The sequence below is a fragment of the Notolepis coatsorum genome (genome assembly GCF_963971535.1).
Source record: "Notolepis coatsorum genome assembly, chromosome: 1".
Taxonomy (NCBI): Eukaryota; Metazoa; Chordata; class Actinopteri; order Aulopiformes; family Paralepididae; genus Notolepis; species Notolepis coatsorum.
Window position 1 is genome coordinate 180,068,959 of NC_140165.1, and position 20,803 is coordinate 180,089,761.

Genomic DNA, 20,803 nt, shown 5'->3' on the forward strand with positions numbered 1-20,803 from the left:
CAAGACTAGTTCCATTCGTGAGGAAAGGGGGTGGGTTATATTGACAACGCTTGACAACAGAAGTTTAAACATAACTTCATATTTATTGGTTATTCATTTCTGTATATCATTGAATTTCCATCTCGGTGTGTCTCCATCTCTTCCTGTTTACATTCGAGTGTGACGTCATCACCTACGGCAGCTTAGAACACGAAGGGGGGGGCTGGCTCTCTTGTTCGTTCTCGCCCCCTCTCTCTCTCTCTCTCTCTCTCTCTCTCGCTCTCTCTCTACATTCAATGATTTAAAGTAGCCAAATGTTACACACAGTATAAATACTAACTGGATAGTTGATGATATAAACATTTAATTTCATTATCTGAAATATTCTAAAATCATTAAGTCTGTGTGATTATTATTTTCTCACAGTAGTGTGTGTGTATATATATATATATGTGTGTGTGTGTGTGTGTGTGTTTGGCTAAAGTGGATAGAAAACACAGTACTGTGTAAAAGGCACCCAAGAGTTTTTATATAAATTGTCTTAGATGTAAATAATTTTTTTTATTAGTGTGTCAGTAGACTACTCTTAGTACATTTTCATTAAATAATTTTTTAAAGCATCTTCATGGTTTAATAATGCAAACATATGTTGCAGGGACTTATTATAATCATCATATTGGCGTGACTGTATGCATCAAAGGGTTAAATCAAGCATTTTTGATGCATGTCAAAATATTGCGATATCATTTAGAGGCCATATCGCCCAGCCCTACTATAATGGTAAAATAGTTATTTAAAATGTTGCCCCTAAAAAATATTCTTTGCCCCTAAATTTCTCATTTAGGGGCAAGTGTGCCCCTAGTGAAAAAGCTTAGCGTACAGCCCTGTCACTGAACTGAGTCATCTGAAAATGTGCGTGATATGTGATGTCAGAAAGACACCGCTGCATGTTAATGTTCAGGCGTGGGTGCCACCGGGGCAGTGGTTTAGGAGCCCAGCCTCAAAACGGCTCGAGATCTTGAGGTAGAAAAATGCTGTTTTTGAGGACTTGATTAGAAATACAAAACAATGAATAAAAAAAATATATATATTACAGAGGTGTTCCATAGACTCACAGGAATTGTGTAAAAGTGCCCAAATAGTGAAAGAAATAGTAAAATAGTTCCCCTTTAAATAATAAATAATCACAAACAGTACTGTATTTGCAAATCTGGTATGTCATAAATGTATAGATGTAGCAGTACTATCTATCTGTATGTCATGTATGTCATATATGTCCTGATGAATTGAAAATGGGGGACCCTGATGTAAACAAGACGAAAGTCTTTCTCTGGTCTGCATCCCCTTAACAATTGTGTGTATTGAGCTGTACTGTATTCAGGGCCGCCTCAGGGGGTGTGCGAGCAGTGCGGTCGCACAGGGCCTCGCGGTAAGAGGGGCCTCGCAAAATAATAAAAAAAATAAAATAAAAAAAAATATTTTTTATTTATTTTTTTTATTATTATTTTTTTTTTTTTTTTTTGCGAGGCCCCCCTTCCCGCGAGGCCCTTTTTCATCACAGACCTAAAATCTAGTTTTGCTTATATGCTTATATATTTCACATTAGACACGTTTGTAGAATGTGTCTGACTTCCTGCCTCTGCGGCTCTGCAGACTGCAGTTTTCCGGTTTCTGCGGATTTGCTGCTCTACAGATTTTAGGATAGTGTTTCCGGGCTCTTCTCGGACACACGAGGTACAGGGATGATCTAATTCAGCGCTATTCAGAGGAGCGAGGCGAGTGGATGTCTTTTCAAAAGAAGGAGAAGAGAACTTGTGAGCAGATAAATCTGTTAGGCAGCAATACGCCGAAAGGTGTCCAGTCTGCCGGAAAGTACTCGAAGAAGAAGAAGAAGAAATTACACCGTGGGCCAAGAAAGTCTCCTTCCAACTTTACCATTGGCGCCGCGTTGATACTGCGTTATGGTGAGTCAACCTATGATTCTATTCCCGCCGTGGACCTGACCCATCTCTCTTTCTCTCTCTCTGGAGCCAAACTGGTCAACTAGCTAATATAGTACTACTAGTAGCTAACGGTGTGTGCCTGGTGAGAGCACCTGGCTGTATGTAGCCGCATAGCTTGCAGAACGCAGAAGCAAGCTATGCGGCTACATACAGCCAGGTGCCTGATTGAGCTAACTGTAGGGGTGGACGGTATAAACGGTATACGGTATAAACGGTATGAATTTGCTCTACGGTATGGATTTTGAGTATACCGTGTAACCGGTAGTGCAGCTCTAAAATAGCAATGACGTCATGTAACCACAGCGCGACTATTTAACTCGCATTTGCCCCTAAAAATAGATAGAATTAGTCATAGATAATAGATATGTGCGAACTGGAAAAAGTTATTTAGGAGGCTTCGCGCAGTGGGCGTGCCAGCCCCTACCGCACGCATGTAAACACGGGTCTAGTAGTCTAGTGGGACGGGACACGGGAGCTGTCGGCGTCTCCCTGAGCTAACGTTAGCTTAGCTACCGTTACAAAATGACCCAGTCAACTATTCACTTTTAGTTTAATACATGATGGGGCATTGTCTAACCGAACGGTATCTAGTCGGCCAGCTACCGATAGCTCCTGACATCAACAAACGCTCCACAAAGTCTAGTACTAGAGACGTGTATGCTACCTGTTAGCTCACGTTAACGCAAATTAGTTCACTGTTCAAAACGAAATGTCCCATTGAACTAAATAATTCACTGAGGCGTTGTATTAACGTTATATATGCAGTAGCTACAGATAGCTCATGATATCAATGTCTTATAACACTGATTCGATGCGTATTCGAGCTGAGGGCTTGCTAACGTTATAATACCAATACAATAGGGTCCAGGTGCAGCGCCGGAGAATCCTGGCCGTAGCTCTGCTCGAGGCTACTAGAGTATAGGTCCAGGTGCAGCTCCGGAGAATACTGGCCGTAGCTGGAGGCTACTAGAGTACACACAGACAGTGGAGCTTGTTGCGTGGTGGCGATGTCTCGCAGATAATACCAGTACAAGTCTAATTATATAATATATATATTTTATAAAAAAATAAAAATAAAAAATTATATAAAATAAAAAAAAATTTTTATCAAAAACGATGATACCGTGATATATACCGTTACCGTCTATGCTTCAAATTATACCGTGATATAAATTTTAGACCATACCGTCCACCCCTAGCTAACTGTTAGCCAGTTAGCTGTTTAGCGTCAGCTGGGAACGTTCGTTTGATGCTATCAGTTAGCCTTGAGAATAGCAGGCCCTGGCACTCTGACTACGACATCATCTTTGACAGAAGATGTAGTCGGGCCTGCACCATGACAAGGCTCTGGCCATAGCTTATTTGTCCCGACAGCGAGAGGCCTTTCGTCAACGTGGAGACCTGTGTTGCGGCCTTTCGCCCTGCGTTCCTTTTGTGCAGGTAAGATTAATGAAAATGTCATGACATTACCCCACTCTTCCTTCCTTCCCCTCCCGAATGTTTTGTTAATAACAATGTTTTTTTCCAGGCAAAACATATGCTACTTCACAACATTTGGAGATACGACATGTGCTGTGTGTGAATGGTCGTTTGTGTAGCTTGGGTAGCGTTGGGCCGTTGGCCAAAGCTGTGTGTGGCCTGGTGTCACAGTACCTGGCTAGCCTATTTAGCTGATGTCGGCCATTGGCTCCTTGCTGCTTTGGTTTCTCTGGTATAGACCCTCTTCTTGTTGGATTTAAGTGTTGATCTTTGTCCTTTTGGATCTCTCATACATGCTCTAGTCTCTCTCTAACACACACACACATGACAAACACACATGTTCTCTCTCTCTCTCTCTCTCTCTTTCTAACACACACAGTCTGCCTATGGCGGCCTTTCTCGATGGCTAGGCTGTGCTCAAGGATCTTCAGTCACAGTGCTCAGGTATTCTGCCACTGTGTACTCTCTGTTTAGGGCCAAATAGCATTTCAATTTCTTTCCAATGTGTCTCTCTCTCTCTCTCTCTCTCTCTCTCTCTTGGATTTAAGTGTTGATCTTTGTCCTTTTGAATCTCTCATACATGCTCTAGTCTCTCTCTAACACACACACACATGACAAACACACATGTTCTCTCTCTCTCTCTCTCTCTTTCTAACACACACAGTCTGCCTATGGCGGCCTTTCTCGATGGCTAGGCTGTGCTCAAGGATCTTCAGTCACAGTGCTCAGGTATTCTGCCACTGTGTACTCTCTGTTTAGGGCCAAATAGCATTTCAATTTCTTTCCAATGTGTCTCTCTCTCTCTCTCTCTGTACACTGTATATTGACTGTAGAACGGGAGCTCTCTCTCGCTCTCTCTTTTGCTATATGTTGACTGTATCATGCCCCGCCTCGGGCAGCGCTATTATTTAAGAATATGTTGACTGTATAAAAAAAAATATATATATATATATTTTTTTTTAACCTTTGGGGGGGGGGGGGGGGGGGGGGGGCCTCGCGTTAAATCTCGCACAGGGCCTCGCATTTCTCCCAGGCGGCCCTGACTGTATTGTACCCATTCTGCAATCTGTTAATAAAGTTTTCCATCAATCAATCAGAGAGAGAGAGAGAGAGAGAGAGAGAGAGAGAGAGAGAGAGAGAGAGAGAGAAAGAGAGAGGCGGACATCTGTGCTCTACTGAGCACAACTTTCTAGTCCCCAGATGACTTTGGCACAGTAGACAGCGTCAATGTGAGAGAAACAATCCCTCCCCCTCTCGCTCTGAATAATATGCATGTTAGATCACTCAGTGATATATATAGTAAATAAGGATAAAGTATGTTAAAGACGCATTTATTGGACTTGTTGCGCGGGGAGTTTACATACTGTAGAAACAGCGCGACTCCCGAGGAGATGCATTGCTCCCGAGTCCCAAGAGGAGTATCACGCAGGACAGACAGCGTCAATGTGAGAGAAACAATCCCTCCCCCTCTCGCTCTGAATAATATGCATATTAGATCACTCAGTGATATATATAGTAAATAAGGATAAAGTATGTTAAAGACGCATTTATTGGACTTGTTGCGCGCGGAGTTTACATACTGTAGAAACAGCGCGACTCCCGAGGAGATGCATTGCTCCCGAGTCCCAAGAGGAGTATCATCACGCAGGACTGAAGAGCTCAGAGCGCGCATGACTGTAATGAATCCGCGTTTTGATGACATCATCACAACAACACGCGTTAGGTTGCTTCTGTTTCGGTGATATATTTTCGGTGAAAAAACTCTTTCGGCCGAAAGCCGAAAGGCCATTTTTGGCCATTTTCGGCCGAAAACTTTCGGTGGCCGAATTTTCGGTGCATCCCTACTACTAACTAGTCTACCACATAATTAGCTAAGGCTATGGACCTAAGGGCTTGCGTCCACCTGCCTCATATTTATGACCGCACGCGTCTTTTTTCAATGTATCCCAATGGGGAGAGGGCGTATGCGGCCGCATGCGCCGCCTATAGGAAATGCGCTGCAGTCGGCTTCTTTTTTCAGCTTTTTTGTGCGGCCGAAAGTTGAAACTTTCTGAACTTTCAGAGCGATGCGCTGAGCTCATTTTCAGACAACCAATCACAGCCATTCATATCTACCACTCTGTTTGTAACCTGACACCGGAGCTGCCTGCCTGTCTTGGCTGTCTCCCACAGTAGACGGGCCATTGAGATTCGCGACAAAACACAAATACACTAATAATAATAACTACATGAATACACTACTAAAAAGCTAATAAAAAGCAAAGGGCGAACTGTGGTGTCAGGCAATAACTATATATATAATTAATATACAATAAAGTTATTAAAATATGCTATATGTGCAAAACCGCGGCAAGAAAAAACGATAAAAGGATGGCTGTAGATTTCTTTCTGTCATCTACAAGATGCGCTTCATGCCAGCACTGCCGGCGCACTATCAGTGTTTTTGTGAGATTGGTGGACGCGGGCCCTAAGGCAGTTCAAAGTTCAGGAGCAATTTGGTAGTTATACTGCATTGCACTCCGCCCACAAGCAAATACTTCCTTAAAACGCTTTCACTGAAACTGTCGAACTACCAATAATAATTCTGGTCAAATGAAATGCAAACAAGGCGGAAAATTAGCTACATGGGTTTTTGATACAAATACAAAAAAACTGTCTTGTTGTGCAAGAGGCTGTCATTCATACACAGGCCTCGATCCTTGAAGGGGCAAGATCCAGCAGGTCATTCCACTTCTCAAACTTGGTGACTGAACAGCAGCACTAAATAACAGAATTGGCTAAAGTAATCAATAATAATAATACGATTCATTATATCTTGTTGTATTTAAAAATATGATCTGCGACCACTGTGTATCTTGTGTAACTGTAACTGATCTAGTGTTGTTATTTGTATTTGTTGTGCTGCCTATATGCATGAATCTGCTGCTTTTGTTTTGTAGCTCTAGTTGAAATAAAGGTTTGAAATTTAATTTAAAAGTATATTTTCTCAAGACTGACACCACATATGAAATGGTTTGAGGGATGGGAATGCAAATATAGTAATGTTTTAAATTGTATTGGCGAAATCTCAAAACAAAAATGAGAAACAATACTTTTTGTACAATTACAACTAGTCTATAATAAGTGGGATTTTCGTAATCTCCGAATGCAATTATAAGCATACAACGTTGTGTAAAGATAATCTAAAGTGCTTTCCCTCTGTGGCGGATTGCTTCTTTCTACTGATGGCCAGGTACAAACTAGCGATTTTCATTCCGATATAAATATAAAATGCATGCTTGCCGAGCAAAAACATGTAGACCTAAAACATTTAGAAAAAGCAACAGAGGGGGCAGTAGTACTGGCGTTATATAACTGCGGCAGCACATAGCAGAAGAGAGGGGTGGGAGGGAGGGGGACCACTGGCCTACTTTCCTCCATAGTGACCTGCTCGAGACGAGGGAGAACGGGGAGGGGAGGGGAGGGGGAGGGGGAGGCCTCCCTCAGCTCTCCCGAGCAACGCACGTGGTGATCGGGGCGTGTCTTTCTCTGCTGGCAGACACACGGGGCGTGGCTCTTTGGGAAACGTCACCGTCGAGTGCTGCATTAGTTTAGGTCGGAGGTAGAAAGTTGGCGTCATCTCCGAATTACGTGCGTACGAGCTACAAAGTCTTTTAGGGATTTTTTTCTTATAATTTGTCTGGCATGAACTACAATGCACAAAGACGGTTTACAACAACACATATATACTCTTAAAACAGCTAATAACACAAATAACCGTTTGTACGACGTGGGTGGCGGTGGCCACGTCATTGAAATTACGTCAAATCACGCCGCGGCTTAAACTCATGCCAGTTTGCGACTAGGAACTGACGAGTTGGCGCGGCTTTTTATTTGATTTGTCCTAGTAGGAAGTCGGAATTTCCGACCTGCGAGTTATACTCGAATGTAGCATTTGTTCGCTGGCAGACTTCAGGGGCGTGGCTCTCTGGGAGACGCCACCGTCATACAGACTGGAACGGTCGAGTGACTCCGCGAGCGGAACCCGTGTATTTTACACTACGTCGAAACAAAAGTGCAACCGCCGGAATCATAATCGGTGTTTATAGTTCGGAGGGTTTTAGATGTGATTGAGAAGCGCAGATCATGTGAGGAGGGGGAAGCCTGAGAGCTGCTGGCGTCATTTGATACCCCGGCTATGTCAGGTCATTATGTAAAAACGGGGATTGGCACTCAGTCCTGTCCGCCACCGCCCTTTATTCACTCACACATTTGGTTTTAGTATTGTAATTTTGTTTTCAACGTTGTGCAAGAGGTGTATACGGAATAAGAACATTAGAGAAGCGAGAGGGCGTTTGTGGCTACATGAGCAACTTCCACCACAGCTAACGTTTTATGATTATTAATAACATGATGCCGCGTTACATGTCTATAGGCACAGACCTCAATGTAATAATTCCTTCCGTCTTATGTTTAGTTAAAAACTACTTTCCGAGAATGTTCGATCGACAAAACAGTTGCTATAATGCCATGTCTGCATGTCCAAGGGAATATGAAACCAATCCAACGTTACATTGGTTACGTAAAAAAATATTTATTGCACGACTTCCAACACAAATACAATACAAAATAAATATACACATTTGGTTAAAACACTAAACCATTCCAAAACATGTTAAAGTAGGGAACAATTTACACTATATTTTCACTAGGAAAAACTATTTAGATTGCTGGAGTAACGTCAGTTTCACAATGAACAGCATCCAACTGAAAAAAAAGCAAGTGGTTCACGTAAGAATTCATTGTAAAAACCCACTTACCACGTGCTTTCTGTTGTTGCTGGGCTTGTAATTCCAAAAACTTAGCTGCTTCTAAAAGCGTTTCGATACTCATGTCTCGTTTGTTCGAGGGGCTGCGGATTTAAAAGGGAAAAACGGCCAATAGCAGGAAGGATATTCGTTTTTATATCTCGGGGTTGAGAGGATCCCAGTCTCAAGTGAAACTGAAAAAAAGGGTAATCGTGTACCCCCTCGTAGAAACTCTTCCACATATACGTAGAGGAGTTGCAACAAGATGGCGCTGAAAGTAGTAGGAAACAAATTGAGGTTCACATTCACAACCATTACCGTTAGTGTGTCCGCCCACACACATTCCCTCCCATGCAATTCAGTGGTGAAAGGAAAACATGGAACACGTTTAGGAACGGGATTGTTAGATGAAGAAAATAGCCCATAACAAATGTTTTATAGATTTTAGCCTACTTTTATATATTATATAATACAAGTTTTGTTTTTTCTTGCCTCAGAATAGTCCTATGGTAAAATGGCAATAACATTTGAGTATGAAAAAAACAACTGCAATGCAACAAACCTCTCACCAACAAAACATTAACATGGAGAGGTATGTGCATTTTGCACGTAACCAATCGCCGCAGTCAATTGCCATTTCGTTAACATATCATTGCTCGGCTGCCAATCACCGCGGAGAACAACAAGGTATGGCACTCGCACACATGGGCACAAGCACTGCGGTGCAGTATCTCAGTCTCCCGCCTCTTTAGGACTTGGTAGTACAGTATGTTCATATAGCTAAATAGACCATTTCCATTTGATGGAAACAAGGCAGCTAACAAGGGCCACCACAAATGGCAGCTAAATACAACTTTGCATCACATACACAACATCGGCCTGCACAATGATCTCTCTCCAACCCAGTTATTATAGGAAAACTCCCAACTGAAGCTATTTGTGGCAGAGTTTGGGGGAGGCGGAAACATTAATTAGCTAAATAGTTATATTGTGGAATTGCCTGATGAGCATGCTCCCCACCTCAACACACACTAAATAAAAGAAAACGCGCAAAACATCATGGCTAGAACTGATTTACACAGTACATACACATATGTTTACAATAACACCAATCAGATCAAACCATCAAAATGTAGGCATGTGCCATCATGTACTCTGGTGATAGAACCATGGTTTGAGATTTGAGATGAATCTACAGGGCCATAGTATCTATTGTTCTCGGCTGCTGTTGCTCTACTTTACCCCATCGTCACATGACTCTTACACACATACATGCTGGTTAAAAGTCTGGCCATAACCCGCAGATGCTCTTCAGAACACCCAGAAGAACAGGAGTAAAATGATAGCACATCTTCCAATTCTGAGGAAGTGAATCTTGGTCCTTTCAAAATATATATGACACGCACGCACACACTTCTCTCCGACAAGAAACATGCATGAGTGTGGCCCCAGAGAGCAGAGTGTTTTCCATCAAGAGACCAGTAAATGTTTATATTTTTGTATTAGGGACTGGCGAGCATTGGCTTTGCCACCGTCACAGAGAACATTTCACCTGAGAATAGTATGGGTTTGTAGCATTAAATATCTGCTACTGAGCACAACATCCCTAGTAATAAAGGTGTTTTGTTTAGTGGACTGATTGCACCGAAATGTAAAAGTTCAGATTGCAATTATATCCCATGGAAACAAAGTGTCTGGGATATCATGTATTCATGGCAGGTCCTTTGGCGTGAATGAGATAACTGATATTTTCTAATTAGCTGTGAACATTTATTACCTCTCAAAGAACGCCATTGATTTTGGTGACCTCTAGTGCCAAACTTTTAATTTTCAAATCAGTCTCCTGACCGATTAGTTGTACAGTTACGGAACTTATACCCAGAGATGAGGCTCTTCAGACAACACATTTGACATAATTAAGTCCATGTTATTGGATTTTCTACCATTTTAGATATTTCGATATATATATATATTTCTTTTACCACTATCCCTCCTCCTAAACTGTTCATCCGATTCTCACACAACTTACTGTGGCATCAATGAGGTATATCTTTAAATGTATCATTTAGATTTTTGATAGGCCAAACCATATGACCCCCAGGTCCAATCACATTTTGGAAAAACACATGGTAGAGGAAGTGACTTGTGAAAGCTTTGTCCAATTTGCACCACATTTGACAAATATGTTCATTCTGCTATAGCAAGGATGTTAGTAATTTCACCTCATGGTGGCAATATTCTCACAAAAAAATTAATAACAATGTGAACTTGGCCTGAACAGATTATCTGACCATGATCACATTTGAAATCCCTTTGTGAAATCTTACTGATGTTATCAATATGAAATTGATCATGTAAAACAATATGGCTGCCATTTTGACTGGGTCAAAAACAAAACCAGTCTTGTGTGTACCACCGTTTTAAAAAGTTGAGCAAAACAGTTTGACTGGATTGGGAACATGGCCAAAATATGTTTTCATGGATAAACCCTTTGCTGTCAGTTCTTGACATTTCCAGAAGAAGCTATCAACTATTGTTACAATTCAAAGTTTCAGACATGCAACAACACTGCAATACTTTGATGTGCAATTATTGTTCCTCTACACATTTTACTTGGTATTTCTTTTTACCTTACCTTACTTAAATAGAAGAGAAATGGCCTATATGTGTATGTGTCAGCTAACCAGGCCATGGACTCCTGAGCAGTCTCAGCAGGACCACCACTGGTCCTCGAGCCGTGAGTTTTAGAACCTTGGCCTTAGAGATTGAGTCCCCCTTTCCTGTTATTCAGCTCAACTCTACTCAGGAAGTATGTCGACTGTGACCTAATAATACTGGCCCACAATTGTGTCTATAGGTTCTCTAGGCACAGGAAAGACAAGGGGGGGGGGGGGGCATTATCACAGGTTGTAGTCGAAATCAGTGGAAAAAGATCATCAGCACTCGATCAAATCACATGGTGATCAAAACACAGTTCACAAACACAAAGACCACTGCGTTGTAACAGAGAGCTATATTGAAAAGACCTTTATCTCAATGCCAGTTGTAGATGGGATTAAAACAGATGTGTTCTGCCCTCTTGTGGCCATTTGAAGAAACTGCTATCTAGACCAAGGGTTACCAAAGCCATTGGACACCCAACTAAATACTCAATAGGCAGCAGACCCCATTTGGTGATTTTATTCCATTGACCCTATCTGATATTTGTTTACGCTTATCATAAACGCTTGTTTATGATTAAATGTGTCATTATTACATTTTCTATCATGGCGCTAACTTCTTGCAAATTAATAGTGAAATTAAACCATTTACCATTTTGCTTGGGACCACTTGGAAGCCCTTCAAGGACCCAGAATGACCCCACTTTGGTAACCACTGGACATCTTAAGATGCGTTAATAATCAGGTAATTTCACCTTGCCACTGGGAAAGACGAAATAGCATGAGAATATGAACATATACACAGACAAGTATTTTAGTCAAGTTACTAAAATAAAAACAAACATTTATTACAAATGCCTTTTTATCAATCTTGTGCCGTGTAAAACTTCAACGCTATCCTGAAAACAGTCATCAACAGAAAGTGAAACAGCCTGGAAAGGATGAAAGGATGTGTATCACAAAATAAAAAACAACATGCTCTGTTATGTTCCACCTATATGAACACTGTGAATAATGTATGTATTCTGTATACGGTATCCAATCCTTTTCCAAGCCAGCCCTGCATCTGACAGCCTATTGTGCACCCAACTGAACTCTGCAAAGAAGCGCTCCGACTCAGCCCTCAGGGGAGCTCCCGAGTGTCTGCCTGGCGAAGCCACATCTTATGCTGCGTTCGTTTGTGGTCGGAGGTGGGAAGTTGGAAGTGGAGAATGAGTCATCTCCGACCTAAATGCGCTCGGAAAACCATGGATGCTCATGCTGAATGTTGCGAATGGATGTTGCGCTTACTTATATCGGTATGCCGATTGGTCTGAAAGGGGGGGGGGTTGAGAAATCATACCCAAGTTTGCTAGGAACTCTGAGTTGATGGGCCATTTTATTTGTTTTTTTCCTAATAGGAAGTCGGAATTTCTGACCTCCGAGTTATAATCGAACACAGCATTAAGTTACATTTTAAGTGATTTATTTCCCCCATCTCTCTCGTCTCCATGTCAGTGTTCGGACACATTTTACATTGAGACTTACATTGACATTTTAGACAATGTTCACTTCGCTCACCGTATTACACCTTTAGAATAGTGCCATAGTTATATTATTATTATTATTTAGTGGTGTCCACAGTCTGTCTCAGGAGCAAGTAATTCACAGCGTGGTGGTTTTCTGAAACTTAGTTTTTCCATATTTTTAAAGACTACTAACTAAAACAAACAAAACCTAAAATGATTTCCATACTTTTCCCCAATCTGTGCAGGAACAGTGAAAAACAAACAAACCAGTTGAACACTACTGCCTGTCGTGCTGTTTAGGGCATGGCCACCATCTTGAGCAGTGTGTTCCTCAGGTAGGTACAGAGTTGGTTCATCATGTCTTTGCTCTGGCCGTCCACCCAGTGCATTTCAATCACAACATCGCTCTTCTCTGGCACCACGCTCAGCACACTCTTAAACAGGAAATGCTCCACGGTGATGGGGCTTAGGGGCTGCTGCTTGGCTAGCTCTTCTTCCTGTGAGGCGCATTTCACTTCCTGTGTGTCTGCGGGCGCTTCCTGTGGGCCGATTTCCTGTCCCGTGGCCGGTGGTTCTGCTGACTGTGTCGGGGGGGGCGTAGAGGTGGGGGACGAGGCCTCCATGTCCACGTATTGGCCTGTTCTGCTTTCACAAAATCCAGTTGCATTCAGAGGTTCTAGACGCGTCTTGTGTGAGGTGGCTCCATTAGACGCTTGCTCGTCAGGTGGCTGTTGGCTGGCTAGGACCTGCGCTGTTGTAGATTCATTCTGGATGTTGACGCTGACTGTTGGAGGCTGCCGGGTTTTGGTGGGTGGGACTTCAGTGGGGGTGGGGGCAGCTGTAGCAGGGGTGGTTTGAGAGCTCATGGCAGCACTAGGGGGTGCCCTGGGCAGCTCTCGGAGTTGACGGTTGTTCTCGCGTCGCTTCTGGCGCCCGTGGATCCATGTGTTCTCCACGGCGGTCAAGAACAGGCTCTGCTCCTTCTTGCTGCATGGGACCCGTTTGTGGAGCACCTGCGGTCCCAGAGGACACAGAGGGAACATACACAGTGAGGTCACAGCAGTATGATAGTGTGTCAGAACAATGCTTGATCAAAAACTTTACAACTTTATTCTTCACCATAACAGAGCGCCTCACATATTCTTGAAGTTTGTTGCATTGTATTTGACATCTTTATCACAAGCAACAAAGACGTTTCTCCAGATCTACAGTACCAGTCAAAGGTTTGGACACACCTTCTCATTGAACTGAAGGTGTGTCCAAAATTCTACTGGTACTGTATATTACACAGTGCAGCTTTAAAGTTTAAAAGTGTTGTTGCCTCACAGCCTGAAATTAGAGCAATATTAAATCAGACTTTTTCCACTTTTATTTACAAAAATGTACCCTACAACTTCTGCAAAATTATTATAATGAACTGATTGGTGTAACCAATCACCCTCCAGATCACACACCAAGCTAATTGGCCTCAAATTGTGTTCAATGAGGCCAATTAAAGCTACACTGTGTAAGATGTAAACTCCTGCAGTACGGTCTTCAGTATGGAGGTCCAGTATCGTTAACTTCATGATGATTTAGCACCCGTCCGTCACCGCATTGATTTAAAATGACTTTTAACTGTTAACTTTAAATCCCTAAATGGCCTGGCCCCACAGTACCTGACCGAGCTCCTGTGTCTCCACACCCTATCCAGAGCCCTAAGGTCAGCCGACCATCTGTTGCTACATGAGGCCAGGTCTAGGCTAAAAACTAAAGGGGACAGAGCTTTTTCCTTAAACTGTGGAATAGCCTCCCCTTCCACATCAGGTCAGCCCAGACCATTGAGGTCTTTAAGTCCCAGCTTAAGACTCATCTATCCTCCCTGGCCTTTGACCAGAGCTGAGCCTGCCTCCTAGGTTGTTACTTTGTCCTTTTATGCCTTCTTATTTAGTTTTTATTTCTATCTGAACCCCTGCACTTATTTGTACTTTTATATTTAGTATTTGTATTATATGTATTTTCTCTTTGTTTTTATCTGTGAAGCACTTTGGTACAGACACAACTGTTGTAAATGTGCTATAAGTTGATCAATTATTATGATTAGTATGGTCTTCAGTACGGAGGTCCAATATTGTTAACTTCATGATGGTTTAGCCCCAGTATGGTCTTCAGTACGGAGGTGCAGTGTCGTTAACTTCATGATGGTTTAGCACCAGTATGGTCTTCAGTACGGAGGTGCAGTGTCGTTAACTTCATGATGGTTTAGCCCCAGTATGGTCTTCAGTACGGAGGTGCAGTGTCGTTAACTTCATGATGGTTTAGCCCCAGTATGGTCTTCAGTATGGAGGTGCAGTGTCGTTAACTTCATGATGGTTTAGCACCAGTATGGTCTTCAGTATGGAGGTGCAGTGTCGTTAACTTCATGATGGTTTAGCACCAGTATGGTCTTCAGTATGGAGGTGCAGTGTCGTTAACTTCATGATGGTTTAGCCCCAGTATGGTCTTCAGTATGGAGGTGCAGTGTCGTTAACTTCATGATGGTTTAGCACCAGTATGGTCTTCAGTACGGAGGTGCAGTGTCGTTAACTTCATGATGGTTTAGCACCAGTATGGTCTTCAGTACGGAGGTGCAGTGTCGTTAACTTCATGATGGTTTAGCCCCAGTATGGTCTTCAGTACGGAGGTGCAGTGTCGTTAACTTCATGATGGTTTAGCACCAGTATGGTCTTCAGTATGGAGGTGCAGTGTCGTTAACTTCATGATGGTTTAGCACCAGTATGGTCTTCAGTACAGAGGTCCAATATTGTTAACTTGATGATGGTTTAGCACCAGTATGGTCTTCAGTACGGAGGTCCAATATTGTTAACTTCATGATGGTTTAGCACCAGTATGGCCTTTTCAGTACAGAGGTCCAGTATTCTTAACTGTATGATGGTTTAGTAGCAGTATGTCATACTCTACATCTACAACCAAAACAATCATGGACTCGTGCATACAATGCATGTTTCAAGTGTAGGTAGGTTTACTTTTGTCTGTTCATCACAAACAAGTTCAAGTTTTCAAGTTTCTTTAATAGTTGTCATACAGAAGTACAGAATACTTTTATACAAAATGCGTCTTTTTTACGCTCCAGAGACTGTGCTAGACAAGATAAGTATGAAATAAAATAGTATAGCATGTAAAAATAGAAGTAAAAATAGAAGTCAGTGTTCAGTATATACATATGTACAATGTTCGATGCAGAATAGAAGTAACTGAGTTACCATACAATATACAATATACTAATATACAATACTATATAGTGCAAAGCGATGTAACACCCAACCAAGTTAGATACTGCATATTGCTACGGTTGACAATAATGTGAAATGTCAAGGGACAGGATGAATACATAACTTCCCTACTGCTAAACGAACAATAATCGCTAAACGAACAATAATCACTATGCAACAACCATCAAATGCACACAGCACACACACCCACACGCACACACTCACTCAAACAAACAACACACTGCAGCACCCACTCTCCACACTTTAGATCACACAAACACACTTACACTTTATATTTATTGATAAAGGATTTGCACTACAACTCGTACACCTACTGTGAATTGTACCTAAACTGCACCTCGTCCATTTATGCCTTGCACTATATAGTATTGTATATTAGTACACTGCACAGTATTGTATATTGTATGGTAACTACGTCTACGAACATTGTACATATGTCTAAACTGAACACTGTGACCTCTTTTTTTACTTCTAATTTTTACTATGTTTTTATTTCATACTTACCTTGTCATGCACAGTCTCTGGAGCGCAACAGTAAGAAGCATTTTGTACAAAAGTATTCTGTACTTCTGTATGACAACTATTAAAGAAACTTGAAACTTGAACTTGCACAGTATAGTAGGAGCAGATGTTTGACATGGGTGAACATACTGAACCGTAGGTTCTAAAAGCATAATCGTAATTGCCGGACTATAAGCTGCACCTGAATATAAGCCGCACCAGCTAGATATAGAACGAAAAATAAATGTGTACTACATATACAATCCGCACCCGACTATAAGCCGCAGGTGTCCACTAGACATCTGCGAGAGCCCCTGGTGGCCGTTCGCTGTAAAAATCCTGAAACATCCGGAAACCATTCAGAAGTGCGAGAAACTCCCTGCAGACGGTAACAAAGCAAAGCTGATAACTCTAACAGAGAAAATAACCGAATGTATTGTGCAGGGCAACCAGCCCCTTTGTAGGAAATGTAACGTTAGGTTTCCGATGCTTAGCGGCCTCGCTTCATGTTGGCAAACCGGCATTTTATCTCCAACACGGCTATCCCAAATAAGTACAATGTTGTTTCTTTTTCAAATGTAGCCAAGAGTAAAGACCATAACCCTATCAAAACAGCAATCAAAGTGTATATTTTTAGCACTATGTTTGTTTACCAATGATTCTAAAACAGTTTTAGCATGATGTTTTTTAGATGGCTAGGTTAAAGGTCCCATGTTTTGGTATTCCTTTCACTATTTGGGCAATTTTACACAATTCCTGTGAGTCTATGGAACACATCTGTAAGGTTAAAAAAGTGACAGTCACCCACACAGCGTGATACATACGAGAGAGAGCGAGAGAGAGAGAGAGCGAGCGAGCAAGAGAGAGAGGATAGATCGCTCCGTGCGCGCTTGTGCGTGTGCACTGTGTGAGCGGCTCCTTGCGATTGTGTGTAAAATACAGGTGGCGAGAGAGGGAGAGGATAGATCGCTCCGTGCACGCGTATGCGCTGTGTGAGCGGCTCCTCGCGATTGTGTGTAAAATGCAGGTGGAGAGAGAGAGAGGATAGATCGCTCCGTGCGCGCGTGTGCGCTGTGTGAGCAGCTCCTCGCGATTGTGTGTCAAATGTAGAGAGAGAGGGAGAGAGAGGATAGATCGCTCCGTGCACGAGTATGCGCTGTGTGAGCGGCTCCCGCGCAATTGTGTGTAAAATGCAGATGGAGAGAGAGGATATATCGCTCTGTGCATGCTGTGTGAGTGGCTCCTCGCGATTGTGTGTAAAATGCAGGTGGAGAGAGAGGGAGAGAGAGGATAGATCGCTCCGTGCGAGCGTGTGCGCTGTGTGAGCGGCTCCTCGCGATTGTGTGTAAAATGCAGGTGGAGAGAGAGAGGGAGAGTCAGGGACAGGGAGACCGCTTCCTCATTATTCCCACTGCTCCGTTGTTGAGCGAATTGTTGATTGTGGGTGGTGACTACAACCAGATCAGCGCGTTGCTACATAGGATAGCGAGTCAATTCTGAATGGCTTGGTTCAGTGGGGGAGGTTCTGAGCTGAACTGAAGAAACAGGAGTAGCTAGAGATTTCCCATCAAATCAGTGTTGGTACAACCCCACATTGCTAGAAAACAATGCTAAACACTGGAAAAGGCTATTTATAAGACAGGGGACCTTTAAACACAGGTTTTTGTTTTTAAGAGGGGTCGGGGGGGGGGGGTAGGATTGGTATCGGATAGGTATCGGCCGATACTCAAGGCTGTGATATCGGTATCGGACATGAAAAAGTGGTATCGTGCCATCCCTACTATTTTGTCACCAGTGAAGACGGCATACATGCAAATCAAGCTGTTAACACTTTGATCGCCGGGGTTAAATTCATAATTTACCATCCCTCGCCAGCCCTATTTAACATGGAGAAGTTCCCCTTCTTTGCAGGGCTATAACTTTTTAAATTTTATTGCTAAATTGACATTACTATGGCCCATTCAACGTCCTATATATATTGTTCAGGGTGTAGCAACGTTATACTTTTTCATTCACATATTCATACTAAAATACGGTCTAAAGTATAAGTATGTTTTTATCGTTTTCGGCAGCTTTCTCCAGAACTTGATTTATAGCCCTAAATGCATTATATTGATGATCAAATACAGTTTGGTAGGAATCTGTGCGAGATAAAAAATTTCAAATGGACGTACTTCTAGAAGTTACTACGTATGATCTGATGATGACCGGATGGGGGGGGGGGTCGTTTATAATTCCGTGGGCAACGTTATATCATTCATCTAGTGTGGGTGATATGATCATTAGAGCAGTTAGTATAGAAGACATTAAAAAATAACGCTGAAACTCACCGTAGCTTCCTCTCGCCGTTGGGAGATGAGCGTGGAACAGAATTTTTCTATTATGGGATGTCGAAATATCCGATCCATTTCCAGGTTGTATAATAGTATATACGTCCAAATCATGTTGTTTATCGAGTTATTGGTAACGGATCACTATCCGTTGTGATCAGCTCGAGTCCTGGGACTATTACCGAGTGATCGGACCCAATTGAAATGAGCACCAGCTTCCACTTCCTGTTTATGCCCTGGGCGATCCGCCGATCGGCCACCAGATGGCGCTCTTGAACCGTTGTAGAGTTGAGAGGGGCTCACCAGTACATCTCATGTCTCCGGGGGAGAAATATGATTACGATCACAGATTTTTGAAATATTGATATCAAAGAATGAGCATGGCGGGGAAAGACGTGTTTCAGCGTCAACGGCGATTAAAGTGTTAATATGTGTCACACTATACTACACAAATACATTTCCATCTTAATAAGCAATTTAGTCTAGTATTGAGAGAGAAACTTAGATGTGATGAGTTAATTTCACTTGTTTAAATTAGGGCTGTCAGTTTATCGCGTTAATTAGATAAATTAATTACACAGCAAATAATCGCGTTATGAAAATTAACTCAAAATTAATTACATTTTTTTTTTTTTTTTTAATATAATATTTTTTTTGTATCATTCATTCCATAAGCATGTAGGATACACATTTACAATTTCTTTTTAATATGGTCCATTTGCATGTTCTTGGTATCTGATTCTAGGGAAATCTATGAATCTCAGGGAATGTATTCCCAGTGTCAGAAATACTGTGGGCTAGATCCACAAAGAATGGATTGCACGGTGCAAGTTGCACCCTTACTTACAATTCATTATGAATTGAAAATGGGGGACCCTGATGTAAACAAGACGAAAGTCTTTCTCTGGTCTGCATTCCCTTAACAATTGTGTGTATTGAGCCGTACTGTATTGTACCCATTCTGCAATCTGTTAATAACATTTTCATTCAATCAATCAATCTGCGCGGTGATTGATTGAATGAACATTTTATTTTGAGTAAATTGTAATGAACCAAATGAGAATATCAATAATTTTTTTTTTATCTTTGACTGTGAATAACACCATGCTCAAATTGACCAGACCTAAAAAATCTAAGCAAATTAATAGATGGAAGATGATTAAACAGAAGGTTTTGTAGATACAGTACTGAATTCTGCCATCCGGACACATGAAATTTGAAATATGATTATAGAATATAGAATATGAGGCATAAAATGGTAATGCGATTAATTAGATTAATTAATTACAAATCCTGTAATTAATTAGATTAATTTTTTTAATCGCTTGACAGCACTAGTTTAAATACATGTCAACCCCTTTCAAGAAATATCTCCAGTCAGGTGCAAATATCCTGAAACAAGTAAACTTTCACAGAAACAAGCAATGTTTGGGATTGGGATTTTTTTTAACCCATGTTATTAACTCTTTAATTGCCAGACCCGAGATATCTCGGGTTTTGGTCGTTTTTTCTTTTATTCGATATTTTTTATTAATTACTCATCCACTGACCTCGGTGTTGCCATAAGAAAGGATTTTGAGATTGCCAAAGTGCAATACCGGCCACATCCTGCCAGATGGCAGTGTCGCCCACCCTTTGAAACCTTATATCTAACTCTGTGTTACACTCAAATGTCTATAATGTCTATGCTATATTTAGACAGAGCCGAGTAAGTCGCTTCATCCGACCGACCACTTCGAAACGCATCTGGCACACTCGATCCATAAGTTGTGCCAAATTATGTCCGGGACCAGATGGACACCAATACTGGAAATCGCGATCAGACAATTGGAATATTCTTTTTGGAATACCCCCGACCACAGGTAAGGACTAACTGAAATCAATTTCAGCTTGATCAAACAATGTTTTGATACCGATCCAGGTGATCAGCGTTTTTAGTGTTCAATACAAATGCCGTTACTGGCAATCAAAGCATCAGAAACTACCCCCCCCCCCCCCCCCCCATTAGAGATGTTCAGATACCATTTTTTCCTTCCCGATCCCGATACCTAAGCTTTGGGTATCGGTCGATACCGAGTACTGATCCGATACCAGTGCATACATTATTATTTAAAAAAAAAAAAATGTTTATATTATATAAATTATAAAACTTTTATAAAAAAAAAAATCTTTTTTACAGATACTGTTTTATATATACTGTTTTTTTAGTAATAACTAGAACGTAATGGTATTTATTCAACAACAGGTGATTGTATAGATTAGTATCATTAATTGACAATTATGC

The 20,803-nt window shown here is 41.7% G+C and overlaps 2 protein-coding genes across 3 annotated transcripts in view; both read right to left on the reverse strand.

Annotated features, from left to right (window-relative positions):
* mnta (MAX network transcriptional repressor a) overlaps window positions 1-8,492 on the reverse strand; it is a 119,672-nt gene extending 111,180 nt beyond the window's left edge. Inside the window, exon 1 of the mRNA XM_084335802.1 lies at window positions 8,261-8,492. Coding sequence (XP_084191928.1) covers window positions 8,261-8,333 — 73 coding nt within the window. The 5' untranslated portion in view covers window positions 8,334-8,492. The remainder of the gene's footprint in view (window positions 1-8,260) is intronic.
* Window positions 8,493-11,729: 3,237 nt separating this feature from the next.
* mettl16 (methyltransferase 16, N6-methyladenosine) overlaps window positions 11,730-20,803 on the reverse strand; it is a 187,463-nt gene continuing 178,389 nt past the window's right edge. For both annotated transcript variants that reach the window (XM_084318519.1, XM_084318518.1), the window contains one exon: window positions 11,730-13,429. In XM_084318519.1, the coding sequence (XP_084174645.1) occupies window positions 12,713-13,429 (717 nt within the window). In that variant the 3' untranslated portion in view covers window positions 11,730-12,712. The remainder of the gene's footprint in view (window positions 13,430-20,803) is intronic.